Here is a 19301-nt window from a genome sequence, read left to right as displayed (position 1 = left end):
AGATACAAATGACTTCGGCCCACTCTCTACTAGCACCATACTGCAATGTTCACAGTGTATATGTGGAATTTTAACAGTTTTTAAATGGGCATCACCTTCTACCCAACATCCCTAAGTATAATTATTTATCTGTATGTGATAATCTATTTATCTACCTTTAAACTTTGAGGATATAAATGTGAGTTTTCTGTTTTTTTTGTATCCTTTTCCTTATTTGCTCCTCGTCAGGCAACAAAAAGGCCTGGCAGAGAAGATTACACTTTCATACGATTTCCATCAAACATAAATCTTTGATACTAAAAAAAGACCCAGAACTGACTCAGCAGAGGGATCATTTGAGCTTCTATCGGAAGAAAACCAAGCTGCTCTTTATATCGCAGCTGATACGACTGTTTCTATTTTGGTGACTATAAATGGAAATGTGCTGTCTCCAGATTTATTGAGGAGCTTTCAACTGCCCGGATCAGATTCCATATCGGCGAGCTCACCTATGCAAATCTCATCGTCCGTCTCCGCGTCTCCAATACACTGGAATTTAAACTCGTTGAGAGAGCCGGCAAACTTCCTCTTGGCCGTCGACAGACCTGAGAGAAAAGAGAGAAGATGTTAGAGGTTTAGAAGTGTTGACCAGCTTGGACACTAGGGAGGAAGAAAAAACCTTATTCACCCACTCACTGTAAAACATCACATTAATACTCTCACTTCATTCCTACCACCATGTCCCAGAAAACCAATCTTTGATTCGCTTTTTTATGCAGTTACTGAAGGTGGGAGTAAGTGGAAAAAGCCTAAATGTAGACTGGGGATACTGTGAGTGGATCCCAAGTGGTGTTAGTGATGAAGGTTGACAGCTACTACGTTTGTGTGCATTTGTGCACCGGCTGTGAAAAGTGCCATTAATCCTGACTCAAGTTGGCCAAGTGAGGCAGTGAAAGGCCCCGGACAGATGGATGGACGTCTTTCAAATAATACATGAGGCGCTAGCAGCTCCTAGGAGACAGCCACTCACAGCGAGTTAAGCTTGCTGGACGTTTTAAGTCAAGGCAGGGTCACCTCCACTACAAAGTTTGAAATAGAGGAAGGACACAGGAGAAGATACTGAGGGAGACAGAGGAACCTCTTTAACTTTCTTAGAAACTAGACACTGAGAAATAAAACAGCACTTGCACAATATCCTGACATTGAATTTTTAAATAATGAACATGTATATTGTCGCCTTTTACAATATAGGTGAAAGTATGATGTGGTCAATCCCAGCAGGAAAATGCCAATCATTCCAGAGAGATGAGGGACAGGAACTACAGCAAATGTGCACAAGCAGCCACGACGGATTTCAGCAGTGTTTTGAAAATATGGATGGAACTCAAAATGAAATCCAGACAAATATGAAGAGAAAGAGACCGAAAACAAGACGAGAGATCAAGAGTCTCACGTGAAAAGACAGATGGGAGTCAGGGAAAGGACGGAGAGGGGTTGAGAGAGCAGACAGATGCAGTGCAATAGGCCATGTTCGTGTAAATACCACATGTTCACCATGCATATCTGTGTGTGTGGACAAAATGTGCATTTGGAAAGATCTGCTCTGTGCTTGCCAGTTGCAGAAATGAAACACAGGCGTTCCAGCTCCTGCATGAGTTGCCAGTAACATACACATGACGGCACACACACAAACACAGTCTTGTAATTCTATCTCCGTGAGGACAGTCATAGGCATACTGCATTTGCCAAACCCTTATCCTTACCTTAACCATCACAACTAAATGCCAAAACTCAACCTGAACCTAATTCTAACCCTAAAACCAAGTCTTAACCCTCAAAAAACCCAATGAAACAGGGATGTCCTCATTTTCCAAAAATATACGATCTATGCTCAAAATACAAGTACACACACATGAACGCACGCACGACTGACTCATGAAAACATTGTAGGATGTCAGTTAGCAATGAGTCACGGTGGCTCTGCTGCATCAAAATAACTAAAGAATGATCAGACCACATTCCAACCTTGAAGATAAACTGTGGTTATACAGTGCCTGTGTCCATTGAAGAAAAAAAGAAACGTTCATTCAATGAAATACATAGCAGCTGGAGGGCAAGTATTATAAATGATATACAAGCAACATGGGATGTGTTAGAAATGGAAAATGGACTGAAAAACAACATGACTCTCAAGCTGCTCGGCTACAAAACATTTGCATAATTAAAATGTATCAAATCATTAACAAATTAAAGGAGACATATTATGCTCTTATTCAGGTTTGTAAATTTAATTTGTGTTATTATTTGTTGTCCAGAAAACACACTATTCTCCTCATACTGTCCAATGCTGCAGCTCCTCTTTTCAGCCTCTGTCTGAAACACTGGGTTTTAGCTCCTGGATCTTTGAAAGGGAAATGTTGGCCTCTGCTCTCACTGTTTCTGATGCACGCAGAAGGAATGCAGGACTAGCCGCTAGGTGTGTATTATGCAAATATAGAGAATGGTGATGTCATGCGGTATCACGATGCCCCAGAAGTGTGGACTAGACGACTGACGAGGCATTTCAGGAGCTTCAGTACCAGCGTCTTTTATGGGAGAGAAGAGAATGTGGAGAGGTACTGAGGACTTTGGGCTTTTTAACTTTTACATACACAAAAAACCCACATAACATACCAGAGAAAAGAAAAACTTTGAAAGCATAATGTGTCCTTTAATATAAATTAGCAACAATTTCCTGTTTACTGAGCATTTCAAAGCTTTTTCCTCCAAATAAGAACATAAGAGGCCGCTACTCTTACTCATCTCAGCGATTACTCAATATCCGCGTGCACGACAGTAAAGGGGAAGTGACAGTTGACACTCAGTTGTGGTTTTGCTCTTCACTGTTGAGCAAACAAACTCATGTTTAGGCTTGAGACAAGACGGAGAGCAGAGTTTGTTCCTGTCTATGTCACTGGTGTATGTGTGTGTGTGTGTGTGTGTGTGTCAGCCAGCACCTGGTAAAGTCATCTGTGAGGTACAAGAGCGGCTCCAGGTGACAGCTCTGCAGACCCAGTGTCCGGGTGTTGTGGTGTGAAACAGCAGAATCTCACATGTTTACAGTCAACGGAAACAAGTGGTTTGGTAATAAAATCTTTTATATTTTGTATTTTGCATGTTCTAAAGCACACGTGCAGCGATAATGTGATTCAGGAGAGTTAGAGGAGGCATTTCTGACTGTTAATGAAGTATCATCTTTAAGAAACCGATGCATACTTTCCTGTAACACTGTTATAAACCATAATAAAATGCATTACCGACTGGATCTATATTTTCAGAGCCACTGCAGTGCTTGTTTTCTATCACACATTATTCAATGACCTTTTTTTGTTTGTATCTTTTCTGTTTGTAGCATGAGTGTGTTATACTCTGCATGGGTGGCCTCAGTGAATCAAGTCCGGCTCTGGCAGCACTGATGTCATGCTACGTGTCCACGGAGGTACACAAAACGATAACTCTCTCTGCACTCTCCTCCTCGCTCCGACTTCGCTGCTCTTTTTATTTTTTTGGGCCTCCGACTCCCCTTCCCTCTCTTATCTGACTGCTCCATCGTGCCACTGACAGTTCCTCTCGGCACCTAGTAAGCGAAAACCTGCCAGTCGTGGATAAAATCTTCGCTCTGGATCCGGCCACACGCCACGTGGTCACTCACACATCAAAAACTAACCACAGACTGCAGGAGTAGAAAAGCAGAAGACCGTTTAAAAAAATACAGCCTTGAAGTTTGTGCGTATTAGTTCCTCATTCATCCACTCCTTGTTCCAGACATCCATTATCAATGCCACTCTTTGAACGTTGCCGGGGTCTGGAGCCAATCCCAAGTCACAGGGCTGACAAACAAACACTTTTAATGCTCACATTCAAACCAATATCCCTGGAGACTCTTAAAAACTCTTTGGACTGTTGGAGGAAGCCGAGCACCCAGAGAAAACCCACACGTACGAGGGGAGAACATGCAAAGTCCAACCAGAAAAGCCCAGGCCGAACCAGGACTTGTATCCAGAAAAAGCATGCTGTGATGTGAAGGTGCAAAACACTACTGTTGTAAAGGAACCAGGGTTTTGTGCCGATGCTGCACGTGCATGTTAAATAGGGACTCCAACAATGGGTTTAACATTTAGTCATAATAACTACATGAGATGACACTGCTTTGATTTGTTATGTTTCATGATAAGCTTAGAAAATATCCTGAGTGTTGGTAAAAAGCTGAAACGTAAAAACTATTGACAAAGATTTTAAATATATCCTCATTTCGACAAATACATAACTTACTTTACTCATTGCACGTGTCTGGAAAACGCCTTTCAAAATGCCATATTGGTCATGTTGCTTCGATCCCCAGATCCTCCACTCAGCCAAAGTGTCCTTGAGCAAGACAATGGATCCCGACGGGGGGCAATGTAGTGTTCATTTAGGGTTCATGAGGGGTTCATATGGGGTTAATTAGAGTTAATTAGGCTTCATACACAGTGTGTGAATGGTGTGTAACAGAAAAAGGTATTCTAATAGAAGCTCTGTATGAATGTGTGTGTAAATGGAACCTATGCTGTATCTTATATTTAAACTTTTTACTTTGAGAAGAGCCACAGGGCTGAGTCATAGTTAAACAAGTTTCAGTCAAAACAGGAAAAAAAATCTTTAATTTAGCATGAAGTTCAAATTCATGTGTTTCTTTCAAAATAAACTCAAATGCGTCCCAAGTAGAGCATTAAAACGTTAAAGCAAAAACAGGTTTAATGGATTTCACCTGTTTGATTCGATTCGCCCTTGGACGATGTCTCAATGTACATTTTGGCAAGCGCTGTGATGAGGCAACACATGTTTTATTATGTTTTTCTGGCTTCTATATGTAAATTCATCACTTGTGTCACATAAATCACACAACTCGTATCTGGCATATCGGTGTTTTCTCAGTAGATGCTGGCAACCACGATGTACTCAGACACACACAAGCACATACAGTATAGTATGTAGCTTCATATATCTATGTGCACACACACACACACACACTCAAACTGTGTCTTCAAATGAAAACCACATTGCTGAACCATATAATTGTGGTATATCTTGAAAACACAACACAGAAAGAATTACATCTCATAACAGGTACACTGTCCAGAGCAACTTTTGAATGCCAACTTGCAGATGTAGGGAGAAGTGATGCCTTGACTGGTAAGGAAGCTGTTTGAGTCATTCACAAGTTAAAGCCCGAGATTAAAATATATTGGACCAATGTATGTGAAGATTAGAAGTAATAAATATTTTTTGTCAGTTAGCAGATGGTTAGATGCTGAGGGTTTCCAGATGTTTAGACTTTGGTGCCAAGTCACTTAGAAGATGCACCGAATACATTCTGTAAAGTTTTTAAGAATCTTTTACCAGAGTAGAAATAACACACTACATATAAAAACTACTATACAGGAGAAGTACAATGGCATTAACGCAGTATATGGCCTTAGACTGCTATGAGAATGGATATTTATATTGAATTCTGCACATCAATAGATGTATGTCTAAATGAGTACATGGTCCATGTGAGCAGACCACCAAACAGAATTGATTTACACGTGGTGTTACTGCTACTGTGGCTTCGTACAGCAGCAGCCCAGTGTGGTCTTGCTGGTCAAATCAGTAGTTCAAGTGTGCGTGTGCATGTGTCCAGGCAAGAAGGTCAACAGAGGACAGTGACATCTAAAAATAAGTGACCCTGCAGACGCTCGCCTCTCTGTCCTCTTACCCTCTTCTCTAGTACTCTTCCCTCTTTCACTTCCTCCTGAGCTCACGACACCACTCACTGAAAACTCACACAAAAAAACTACACAGAGAAACAGTAGAGTAACTCATGACCTTGGGACTATGACATACATTCGAAAAGCAAGTCAGGTCGAAACCTGGAGATGAATGTAGCATTATCAAAAGTTAGATGTTATCACCACTACAGCACAAATTAGATACTTCAACCCTGTAACAGAACAGAAATATCAAATTTGAGATGAAACAATTACACAGTTAATTGACTGAAAACTAATAGTTGTCATCATTACATTAGTGTTAAGCAAAGATTTTAAGTCTTGTGAATATTTCATTAAGAGGGTTTCATTGTATTTGTGGCCATACTGGTGTATAGACGTCCTGTCACTTCAACAATGACATTTGAAGGACACTGGTTTAGACATTGCTGGAATGAACCATTCTACACACACACACACATACACACAAACACACACACGGAGATTAGGCTACACAAAAGGAATCTGTAATGAACCTCAACCATGCAGTAGCACTGTACAACGCCTGCAATGTGTAACTCACAAACACACATACACAGTGAAAAGAATGGGGCTGTGTGATATCAACAGGATATCCAGCAGTAGCTCGAACTGTGCAGTAGCTTTGTTCCACAAGCATGTGAATAGAAACGCTATTCATTTACGACACACACACACACACACACACACACACACACACACACACACACACACACACACACACACACACACACACACACACACACACACACACACACACACACACACACACACACACACACACACACACACACACACACACACACACACACCACTATTCATCTGTAGAGACAAAGACAGATTTCAGTCTCATCTAATACTTTAAAATATAGAATCGTTATCAAATTAATACCACAGTATACTCCAGGAAATACTTCTATACACCATGTTTCATGGCGGTGAGGAGAATTTATAATAAAGTTACACAACTACCAAAAAAAATTCTTATTCCACCTACAAAACCTTATCCCATCAGGCAGAATATTGATTATTTAAAAGCCTTTTTTAAAGCTTCACTGAGAAAAGTGATATCATTCGAGAATTGTGACCATGTGTACAGGTGGGATATTGTTTCTGTTGCTTAAAAATTTCTTCAGTAATGGTACACTCCGTGTTCCTTGGCCAGATGCTGTTGCTGCTGTATGATCAGTATTGTGTGTGTTGCTTGGACGGGTCACATAGGTCACAAAAGAACTCAAAACCAAATGTTGGCATGGCTACGGACAAACAGGCAGGATCGGGCCATTTTTGACATTTTCACAGATTTCCCAGGGATTGAGCTACACACGTATCGAAGGGGTTTTGTAATTTTATAATTGTAAAAAAAAAATAGAGCTACAAATCTGTAACTACCACCAATGTGTAGCAGGGAGATACTGTGGATTAGCTATGGAATCAACAGTTTATATGGGCCTTCATTCATCACATTGAACTGTGGCATTGAACTTTGTACAAATGAACATGACAGATTTGATGTAGAATTTAAGGGGACTGTTGGGCCTTGGCAGAGGAATGTGCTCTACTGAGTGACGTTTGAAATGAGACTGTGTGTGTTTAAAAGTAATGGAGTCACTGTAAAATCCCTTTCCTTCCTCAATAAACACAGGGTTAAGGACTTTTAAGAAATTAAAAATATGCCCGATGTGAGTGATTGTTGCAAAGCACTGAGCAGGAAACTACAGTACACGGACGTTGTTTCCGGTTGGACAGAGAACACAAGGTCACAATGACATTTAGCGCAGAGGAAACACTCGTTTCATGGCAACAGTACGTCACAGAATCAGGGAAAGTGTGTGTTTGTGTGTGAGAGCGAGAGAAAGTGCAAGGAAGTGGAGATGGCTTCTTTCAGGCGTTGCCATGGTAGGTGCAGGTTCGGGGGGAAGCAGGAGTCAAAGGTCACCCTTCGTCTGTCCATTCTGCTTAGTCAGCTATTCGCAAAGTCGACCGCCTCGCCGCACATTGATGGACGACGTATACAGTCTCATCACTCTTGTACTGACTAAGTGGAGCATATATGGGTGATTAAGGTCAAAGCTGCAGCCATGAATGTAGATCCCATTACAGACCCACTTTTCAGGTCCATCATCATCCTGTAATACGATCCTCTAACACAGCTGGAGAACAGGCAGAGAAAAAGCTCACTGCTGTTCAGTAATATTACCATCTAGTACCTTGTTTTACAGTCCCATCGGGCTGTGTAAAGTGGGATAATGTTTGAAGGTTAAAGGTGGATTACTAATCGCTGTGGGATCACATTAGGCGTCTTCCATCGTCTGAATATATTGTGGCATGAACGTGTATGAGAGCATTTTTTCCCCCTGAGTGAGAACGTCAGGAAGTCCGTTTGTTGATGTTGTGTTACGGCAGAAGAGAAATCATAGCCAAGGTCATTTCAGCGTAAAAGTTTGTGTTGGACTCAAACAGAAATAACGTCACTTGGTGGATTGAGAGAAAGAATAAGAGATTGGCAGAGAAACGGGGTTTCAGAGATGGAACGCGGCTCAGAGTTATATATTATCTCATCACCTTCCAAGGGCTAAGCTGGCTGCCCGTGCTGTAAATATGTCATCAGGACAACCTGCTGCCAAGACGCCTGGACAACTTCCAGGCTGCAGACAACTCATCACACATTGTCGCACACATGCATACAAACACTTTATGTGCACGCAGGGACGTCTACATATTATAGCGCCAATAAGAGATTTCTTTTAATACTGTGCAATCTTCATGCATTTTAGACAATGAAAGTCTGTAAAAAATATGTTACATTAATCTCTGGATGTAAGTATTCATATTATTACATTGTTTGGGAATTTAGCCAATCAGAGCAGACAGGGCTTTATCAGGAGGGTGGTCTTAAAGATACAGGAGCTAAAAACAAGTGTTTCAGACAGAGGCTGAAGAGAGAGGCTGCTGCAATGGGACAGTGTGAGGAAAGGGATGTTTTGAGAGCATTAGAGCACGTAAACCTTTTAACAAGAATTCAAATTGTAAATATGAGCATATGCCTCCTTTCAATTACAATGAATAAATGTTGGTAATTGATTTTCATTGGGAATTCAAAGCATTTGAGATGCCGGCAATGTTCAAGAGTTTATTATTTATATTTCATGCTGATCTACACGTCTTACATTAGGTTTAAAAAGAAAATATCTGCAATCTAATACCCATAATAAAATAATTACACGTTATTGTAACCTTTTACTTACATCTTATGTACATCTAATGTGATTTAAGATACAGAACAAATGTTAATTGGCCACATAACTTATTACTTATTACCCCCAGTGAGATGACTGTGAGCTCCAGGTTAATCCAAAGTGTACTTACAATATCAAGCTGTTTCAACAGACAAAAAAAATACACACACACGGTTTCTACATACCTCTCAATCACACACTAATTGCCACCACTTGTAAAAATATTCCTGCCGGTGGCTTAACTACAGGCTAACACACAGACCTGGGGTCTAATACCTCAGTCAAACCCCAGCGACCTGCGAACGTCAGCAAATCAATGTCAATTTTATATTTAACACATGTTTGACCACATAGTGTAATGACGAAGGATATGAGGTAATATTGAAGCTACAGTACGAAGCTTGAATTTGACAATGGTTCAAAATGTGTTTTCCACATCTTTAACTCAGTGCATGGAACCTGACAGTGCAGCTGCTATAAATAATATACTGTACGTGTCATGTCTTATTGTAATCAGGATCAAAGTAAAAATTATTTGTGCTTCTCGGTAACACGATAACTTTAATTTGTATTTTGTACAAGTTAAACAGTTCACGCTCATGAATCCTGAAGCATTTGTAGCGTGGTGACAAACGAGTCTGTTTAAGTGTGTCCGGGATGCGAGTCTCTACGGGAACACATTACGAACATTTGTTTTCCTATTTACTGGGATAATGTTGTGAAAACCTTTGTGTGTTTGCCAACAGCGGCTCTGTGGACCTTAAACACCACTACACTGAGATGGAACTCCCTAGCATGTGGGAGTCATGACAGTACACACAGACACAGAGACACACACACACACACACAGGAACTGTATGGACACTCAATGGCCCACATTTGGAATCACTTATGCAAGCAAACATGGGCCAACACATGACACAGTACTGGGGTTGACAAAGCAGACCCCAACATACACAAACACACACACACACACACACACACACACACAATGGAAACACTCCCAATGTCTATCTCAGCAGATGGCTTTCATCACATCTGAATGTGTCAGTGCAGTGGCCGAGGGGGGGGGGGGCGGCAAGTGTGTGTTTGTGTGAAAGTGTGTATTGTTGACTGTAATAAGCCAAGAACGGAGAGAAACCATTAATTTTCGCGAACGCACTACGGCCAATCTTTAATGAAGCTTAACAATCTAAAAATGACACACACGCGCACACACACACACACACACACACACACACAAAACACACACACACACGCAGTGCACACACCCCACTTGCATCTTCATTCCTGTCTGATGAGCATCCAACTGCCCATCCCATGCAGGGAGGGAATCCCAGCGAAAGGAATTTCAAGAAAGAACAAGAAAATGATGGAGAAACAAGCTCCTACAAACCCCACCACCACCATCACCACCACCATATCTCCCAGAGATTATAAAGTCAATGAAGCTCTGTGCGAGTTGATGGTGGCTTTTCTTTGCCCTGTAATAGCCCTTTGCTCATCAGAAACTGCCTGAATGGTGGTCACAGGCCAACAAAGTGATTAACAATGGCTAAATAAAGCCTGGGAACAAAAAGGAATTCAACAAAGACCCTCACAGTCCCGACTAGAATGAACTGAGGGTGAGATGGTGGAGAGGGGGGGCAGGAAAGAGACGGAAACAGGGAGAAGGGAAAGAGGAAGAAAGTCATATAGTTTTAGAGAAGGGGCAACAAGGAACTGAGCTGAGAAACAGCTGTGAGAGGAGGAAACATGAGCCGTTTCTGGAGAGATTTCAGGTACCAGGGAGGAAGAGGAAGAGAAAAATATTTAAGGGTTGGGAGAAGAATTAGAAAAGAAGCAATGGGGAAAAGAAAAACTAATTATAAAAACAATAATATAATTTAATTTCCAAATTAAACACTTGCATAGAAACACTAACAATCATTTAACAATTACCCTACTGGGACTCCCGTGCAACATGGTGGAACTTCAACTTTACTGTCAGATATTAAAGGTTGTATACTCTGTTTGCTTTAAGGTTAATATCTACTTTTATGAATTGCTGTAATCTATTAATGTGAAGTGTTCTACTTTTCCTAAACAGTAAAACCCTTAAAAAGTTTTCCTTTCATGTGTTTACATTAAATAATCATCTTAATTGATAAAGAGCAGCAAATTCCCACATTTCCCAAACTAGAAAAACTAAGTCTTTGACATTTTTGTTTGTTAAATCCCCTCGATGATGGTTTATCAAAATTGTATCAAGCCCTTTTTGTGTTTTATCAACTAATTGAATCTGTCACTCGTCATGCTCCATCAATCGCTCCTCTTAGAGCTCACACCTCCACCAGGGCCCAACAGTCCCCTTACATTCAATCAAGCTGCACCAAATTACAAATACCCATAACTATAAGTCTCTTAAATGCGCCTGATTTGTTTAATCTAGATCCATAAATTATTCCCTGGGAGAAAAGGATGAAAATGTGGAAAATGGCCCTGTCTGAAAATGTTGAAGCATGATCCGTGCAGCTGTGGGAGTAAAAAGAGGGAAACTGTACATCACTGTCGCTCGTCCTCCCTCCTCTCGTCCTGGGCCACATTGCTATCGTATCCTGGCAACGGACACAAAGGAGCCAGGACACTGCGAGGAGCAGGAAGTGAACTTTCTGTGTCTCTTTTTGTTTTGGTCTCACACAGTGCTCTTACCTACTTCTTCACCCTGCTCGTGTGTAATGTCTGTGTTCTTGCTTCTGTTTGGTCGTCATCGGCTTCTCTCCCTTTAACGCTCTTTCACCTTCATCACTCTCCCCCTCTTTTACTCTACAGTAACCTTCTTTCAACATCTCTTTCTCTCCCACTCTCTTTTTGGCATTGCCACGCCTGTTGCTGACACAGCAAACACAGACAACCGGGGAGGTTTTCCACTCTCCCTCTTTACAAAAAAAAAAGAGCGTCTGTGGGGTGAAATCATCCTGCGGACCGCCCGCTGCCGCTGGAAAAATCCACAGCAGGAATGTGGGACAAGCTGACTTGGAATCTGAGGGAGGACACAGGGCCAGAAATGCCCAGCTCTGTCTTAAAAAACTGACCTTGTAATATAAAGAAGGAAAGCACCCAGTTTTAAAACAGTTTTATAATGCTCTCATGAGTCATGTGTCCCTGATATCGTTTGATTTATAAGAATAGTCATGATGCTGAAAAGGACAGAATTATAAAAAGAAAAAATCTGATTATTTATTCAAAGGTTAGCAACCACAACTCTGATGTGATTTTAGGCTGAAACTTCTGGACATTTCACAGACTAAACTTCTGTCAAATAATAAATAATTAATAATAACGCTTATTGCTTCCGCCCTGAAAGCAACAAATACTCCCCAACACAACTCTGCGATTAACATTCCCTGATAGGACAATCAGGACCTGACTCGAAGCCCAGCTGTCTCCTACAAAACAGGAAACGTAAGAGAATTATATGACCTTGCCTTCGCTGCTGACAGCGACAACACTGGACAATGGAAACACACAGAGATGCACCCGAGCAACCTGCTGACAGAGGAGTGAAAAACAAGGTGGAAGATGCAGAGAAGGAGCCAGAGGATGACAGAAGAGTTTCCTTCCTGTTGTTGGCCTGTTGTACTTGTTCTGAGCTGCTGGGGAGAATCCGTTGTCCTATGAGGTCATCGCTGGTGCAAGACAAACTTGTGGAAAAAGAACATTTAGTCCTCATCACCACGTCAAGAGGTTGCAAATAAATCATATTACAGCAACTTTGTTCACCCTTTTTCCATCAGCTCTGTCCTTTCATAACGCTGTGTTCTCAAATTATAGATGCTTGTAGTTTACACTCTCGTGAATACAGAAAGGATTCAGCATTTTTCCTTGAACCATGCAACAGTATGAAGGGCTGTTGGGCATATGATAGATTATGTTGCTCAGACCACAGAGTGGTGTCAGGACTAGGAGAAAGAGAAAGGCTGGAAACCACACTAACCAGATTAGTGCCATTCTGCAAATAGCCTTCGTCCACTTCCTCCCTACGCCCAGCAGAAATCTGACCTCTGTTCAGGAGAACAACACAAACATGCAACAAAACCCTGCCTTCCACTCAGAGAGCCAAGCTGTGACCTTGTGAACTCACTTAGACCAAAGTCATTGTAACTAACTCCCATGCTGGTTATTCCACTTGCTGCAGAACTGGAATTTTGCACATTGGTATTGAGCGGTAAATTAACTACTAATACAAGGTATTGCTTTCAGATCAGGAACAATTACTCCATTACATTGACAAGCTACTCATGGCTTAAAAAGTTGAAAAAAACTGCATTCTTGCAAAATACTTTTAGAATTTCTTTTTCACTTTCTTTAAATTGGTTTATTATTAACATGTTGACCATTTTACAAGAGATCATTACATGGATCTTGATGGGGGAAAAGCATATGTATGTAATGGGCAAATTATGGCACCATAAAAGCTTCTGGGAAAGTATTCAAATATATTCTAATGAATCCTGTGTCATGCAAAATTCTGGATTTTGGGGGGTAAAGTGCAATTAAGCCTATATTCCCTTGCATCTATATCATGTTGCAAGCTTGAATGTAGCATGGTGGTAAAGCACAATGGGGAAGCCGTTAAAGGATAGCTGGGCTACCAAGTGTCTGGAGATTCTGTATTATTCATTCCTCAGTAGAGCATGAGAATATGTTCAAAATGCTCACTCAACCTCACAACCACCAACCACACAATCTGACCTTTCAATTTCTCCATGCACTGGTCAATAAAAAGAACTGAATGTTTTGAAAAAAGGCTAAAATCGCTTAAATCAGAGGAGACAAGGTTGTCGACTATTTGATACGGAGACAACCCCTTGATAAGTGGAAATAGGAAAACCTATTACAGCTATTAGTCCTGCCATGCCAGTCTTAAACACATTACATGGCTAATGGAGAATCCTTTAGATGCCAGATCTACAGCGTGGCAACTTGCCTTCCACGGATGCCAACTTCAATTCCAAGTGATTGCTTGGAAAACAAACGCCAGTGAATTAGCAGCCAGCGTGCCGCCCAAGTGCCAGTGCTGACTGTACTGAAGTTGTTTGTACGAATGCCAGTTTCCCCCCCATCTGAGAAGACACAGGGCAACAGCTTAAAGCACGGATTCTGCGAGACATCAACCAGGAAATAAACCAGCGGTCTCTAACAGGATTGGCTGAAATCCTCCCTGACCTCATTCCATCAAGTCTTGAGAGACAGACGGAAAAGGGGATTATAAGAGAAGCCAAAAAGGAGAGAAAGTCATAAGTGGAACGAAATTCCTTTCCAACTGTACTTTTTTCTCCTTTTTTTTAAAAAATTCCAAAATAAAATAGCTTGTATAATTGTGGAAATTAGAAGTGAAGTGACGACCAGTGAAGGGAAAGATCCGTTAGAGAAAAGATTCATCAGTGTAAGAACCAAACTTCATATCTCACGATTTTCAACAGACACCTGAGCAATTTCTATGGCAACTAAACAGTTTTCATTTACTAAGGAGGATCATTAGATGTGGTTGAAAGCTGATAAAAAAAAGTTTACCATCTGGTGCTAGCTGTTTAAAAGTTTACCCTACTGTTTTTTGCCATGTAAGTATTTGATCCATCAATTGAGAAATTAATCTGCGTATAAATTAATAATGAAAATAATCATTAGCTTAAGCCATAAACAATGTGTCAAAGTATCGGGACCTGAGATAAACACAGTAGGAACAACGTGTGTGGGTAACACTTTAACATCCACTGAAACTTCTCAGGCCACCCTTCCTACTTTCATTGTCGTTCGAAACAGGAAGGGGCAAACAGGAAGAGGAAGTAGGTTCTACATCCAGACTATTTTCCAGCCAGAATAACTGATCCCAATGGCTGACATGGGAACATTCTGTCATATCACAGCACAGGAAATATTATCACATATTGTGGGGTCAAAGCTTTAAGTTTGAATTTATGAGATGGAATCAAACAGTTTGAATTATTTCCTCATACTCTGCATACTCGTACCTTTACACCAGTAATAGAGGAAGCAACAACTAAAGACGCATGTTTAATTTTAGTAAAGGTGAGCAAGATCGTGACCACAAACTCATTTGTTTATTTACCGTATACAGAAAATCATATTCAGCTCTATGCCCCCCCAGTTTGAAAACCACTGTGGCAACATGGGTTTGAAATTGACAACATTTTTGATCGTTTAATGTTTCTGGGTCAGAGAGCACACACAGTCTGAAAGGCGAAGACATGGCAACCTTTAACTAACCCAGAGACCAGTCAACCCCAGAGACAGACACAGAGCAGTCATCTCGTTGTGTGTCCAACGCCACCTGACATTCGCCAGCCGGCCTGGTAACCCCGCCCCCTTCTCTCCGAGCCCTGCACAGCCCTTTATGTGCTGTGGCAGCAGATTATCTGCTGCAGGGATTCAGACATTCAAGCTTCAAACAGAATCTGGGAGACGGAATAAGAAATTGCACTTTTGATCTTTCTATGGGGACTGGCCTACTTTTCTGGCTCTCAACATCTCCTAATTAACCTCGCTCTCGGTCATTCTCCCCTCCCTCTTTCTCCTTAACCCCAGAGGCAGGGAAATATGCATTTAAATGAATATTCTTTTGGTTCCACAAATGAGCCTCGAAGTCATTCCACATCAACACCCAACCCCCAACACGGAAACGTCGACCTTCAGCACACAAAACAAAAATAAGAAACGCAGACCAAGCTGTAATCTCTCTTCCCTCTCCTCTCCTTCCCTCATTAATCCATTGTTCTTTCATTTGCTTCTTTCCCATTAAGATGTTACCAGGTTATAAGGGCATCTAATTAATTTACCCAGTCCAAACATTCACACATCACCAACACATCAAGCATCTTTGCTTGAGCAAGAAGAAAACTCATAGTGTCATTTGCAAATGTGTAAGTGTTCTGACTTTTGTGTGGCCATAGGTACGAAGCAAACTAATGGTGCATGTGTGTCTGTGTGTGTGTCTCAGCACACATGAGCTCATGGTGTTGTGCGTACGCATGCATGTGTGAGCAAGCTGTCGCTAACACCTGCTGCAGCCCCGGGCAAGCTGCGCTGAGGTAGAGGCCGAGAGCCAAGTCACGACATATAGTGCTCGGGTAGTGTTGCATTAAATGTTATGATATTCTAGGTAATGTTACTGCTGGGTCCTTGTTATGGAGCAGAAATGTGTAAATCAGGTGTGAGAGACATGTATTGGAGAAGGGATGTGAATGACCTTTTCAAAAGAAGATAACGGTGTTTATGCATGATGACTGACATGACCCAAATGTGTTTTTTCACTGCCAAAGACGACAGATGACTCACATTACAGTCCACTTTACTAAGTCTGAGCCACAAAGCTGTTTTCAGACGTGAAATCCAGAAAATGTTTACCAGATTGGGTCCGGTTATTTTATAGAGCTTGACTTCAGGAGATTGTCCGGTCAGAAGTGCTCACAACAAGAGGAAAACTTCCAGAACAATAAGGCGAGGGGTGGCACCTGAGGAGTGCACACAGGATGCAGGACATGATGTTTAAATTCCGCTGGGGAAATCACAAGTTTGAGTTTTTAGCAAATCATCTCTCGATTGTCATTGGTTATTCCAAGTTGGCGTCTTCTACGTGTATGACACCTCTTTTCCATCCTGAGATTTTAGGACATTTCCCTGCTCTATTCCTACGGACATTTTACAGAGATTTCACCCTAACCCTGAAAATTTCCAAAGCAGCCGATTTGGACATTTGCTTTCTCACATGGAAAACTTCAGAAAAATGTTCAGTGCATTCCTGAAAGCAGCTTAAGTGTCAGAAGTAGGACAGAAGATTTGGGGGATAAGGGGTGAGTGTGCAGAGATGACATGCAGTGCTGGGCTTTCCCCTTGTACTCGCACTGCACTTAACATGCCACTGTTGTGTTACATACTTGTCACATCAAAGTTTCACTTATCTTTTAACTACAAAATGGCTTTTACACTTGATGATCAACCTTGAACCTTGAATGGATAAACTCAAATTCATATTCTGCAAAAATAAAAACCAGTCTGAATTTTGGAAAATTTTGAAACACATGCAACAAACCCTATTGAGCGTTCGTGCATTTTCTGTCCAACTCTCTGTCTGTCATTCTATCTCTGTCTCGCTGCCAACAAGCAATACCTCTGAACTGTAGGAAATTGAAAGGTGGCTAAAATGGGTGCTAAATCCTACTTTAACGCCTTGCTTAAGGGAAGCACATGGATGCCTCCGTTTCGTATAGCAGGATTATACGTATCCTTTTCCATTCTGTGACCACATAGACAAACATCCTCCAACCTTCAATCAAAATATTCTGATTAAAACCTTGTTCACTTCCTCCTATTTCAACGAATTCTCTAAAAGCACATTTAATGATGCAGTAGAGAGTATTCCAACTTTAATGTTGTTATGGCTAATTTGATGACGTTAATATGAACCATTGCAAATCAGCTGATTATAAGAAAGTCCCTAAGCCTCTAAATGAGGGAATACATTGCTCTGTTTGGGTTTGGACACACAACACAGAGGTTCTGTCTTTTTTTGTGACCAGAAATGGTCCGGAAATGTAGGTTATTCGTTTCGAGGCATGTTTCTTTATCAGAGGGGGCCACATAAAAAAATTGCTTTAAGAACCCACAAATGTTACACTAAGGAATACAACACATACAACGTCCAACAGGGACTTTGGAAGACTGATTAGAGGAAGCACCGGAAACTACAATAAATTGGATTATAGCACTTTGCAATAATGGCAAGAGCATTACTGACCATATTAACTCATTTATTCAATTGATTTATTACAGAGTGTAACCTCGCTCTTGGCTCTGACCCTTCTCACCCTCATTTCCTCGACCAGTGGGAGAATAAAAGCAGCCTGAAGGCACCATCATACGCTTTATTAGCTTCCAACCACACACACAGTTTCACTTTCTGTTCACTGGCTGTTACAGTGTCCACGAGGGAGACAGTGAGTACATATTCTGCCCTCTGAGTCTGTTACAGTCTTTTGTTTGAGTAGCCATTACTCCCTCTTTCTACCCCCCGCTCTCTCCCTCTCTCTCTCTCTCTGTCAGGGTGGATTACGGCAGCCTGAGGGATGTGGGGCCGAGTGGCTGCTGCTCGGTGGCTTGTCAGTTTAAGTTCGTCCTCCGAGGCCAGTGTGACACACACACACAGCAAAAATTAAGAGAGATACAACAGTAAAAGATGCGGTTAGAGATTTCAAACAGAGTAAGTCAATAAAAAAAATTGTAACTGAAGACACAGTGTACAAAATGAAGCACTGTAACTAAAATTCCTCATGCATCATCATCATCATAAACTGTAAAATAGCTGGCATCCTAATTACTGACCTTATCAAATTGGAGCCAACCAATTTATCTGTTGGCTGATTTTATCCACTGATATGAGCCTTTCACAGAAGAGTCGTTGTCGAAGTTTACGTTTGCCAAAAATGTTTTACTCCCACGGAGAATTCAGTGTTTTAAATTGATTGGTATCCATCTCAATTCAAGACATGACATTGGGAAGCCAATAAATAAGACAGAAGACCGGTTCAGAGAAGTTGAAAGGGGTTGTAATCAATATCTGCTTAAAGAGTCCGCTGCACAATGAATCCAACATGTGATGGTCTGTTGACAGCGAATGGAAAACTAACTTTGTGGGGACCTCCCGCGCACAGTCAGACAAATGAGCTTTACATTATTGTGGTTTTTTTATGGGTTTCAGTCGTGAGCCAGCAAATTTGTTTTTATCACCGTGTGATTCCTCCGCAGCGTTCCTGTGGTCAACTATTGAATTTCACCAAACGACTCAACATGTGACATCTTAAATTTGTTAGATGAATTTTTTGTTTCTGCTAGCGGCACAAAGCAGGAGTGATGGTTAAGAAATACTACATCCACTCATGACTTCTACAAATGAAAATTAGCAGAATGTTTAAATTATGCAGCTTTTAAATGATTGCATGTATATGTAAATAAAACTGGATTCATTCATTTCTAATTTCTGCTGTTTACTCAGTCAATTCAGTTTATTTACATTATGTCAGAGCCTTGGTTTGCATGTGCTCTGATTTTCCTCCTCAAAAAAGAAGCCAAAAAAAAACAAATCACTTTTGGAAAAAGGTTATGTCAGGTTATGTCGGGGGATAAATTTAGAATGGAAAATTATTTTCTCTGACTGGAGATAAAATTCGATTTAAGGTTTTTTCTGCATGATTCACATCATTCAGTCCGGAGGGTTTTG

The 19301-nt window shown here is 41.1% G+C and overlaps 1 protein-coding gene across 1 annotated transcript in view; it reads right to left on the bottom strand.

The window, feature by feature from the left end:
* LOC133019869 (rho GTPase-activating protein 26-like) overlaps positions 1–19301 on the bottom strand; it is an 82870-nt gene that overhangs the window by 42694 nt on the left and 20875 nt on the right. Inside the window, exon 2 of the mRNA XM_061086453.1 lies at positions 489–584. Coding sequence (XP_060942436.1) covers positions 489–584 — 96 coding nt within the window. The remainder of the gene's footprint in view (positions 1–488; positions 585–19301) is intronic.

Source organism: Limanda limanda, chromosome 14 (genome assembly GCF_963576545.1).
Source record: "Limanda limanda chromosome 14, fLimLim1.1, whole genome shotgun sequence".
Lineage (NCBI taxonomy): Eukaryota > Metazoa > Chordata > Actinopteri > Pleuronectiformes > Pleuronectidae > Limanda > Limanda limanda.
Note: the sequence above shows the minus strand (reverse complement) of the source record. Positions and strands in the feature narration are given on the sequence as shown.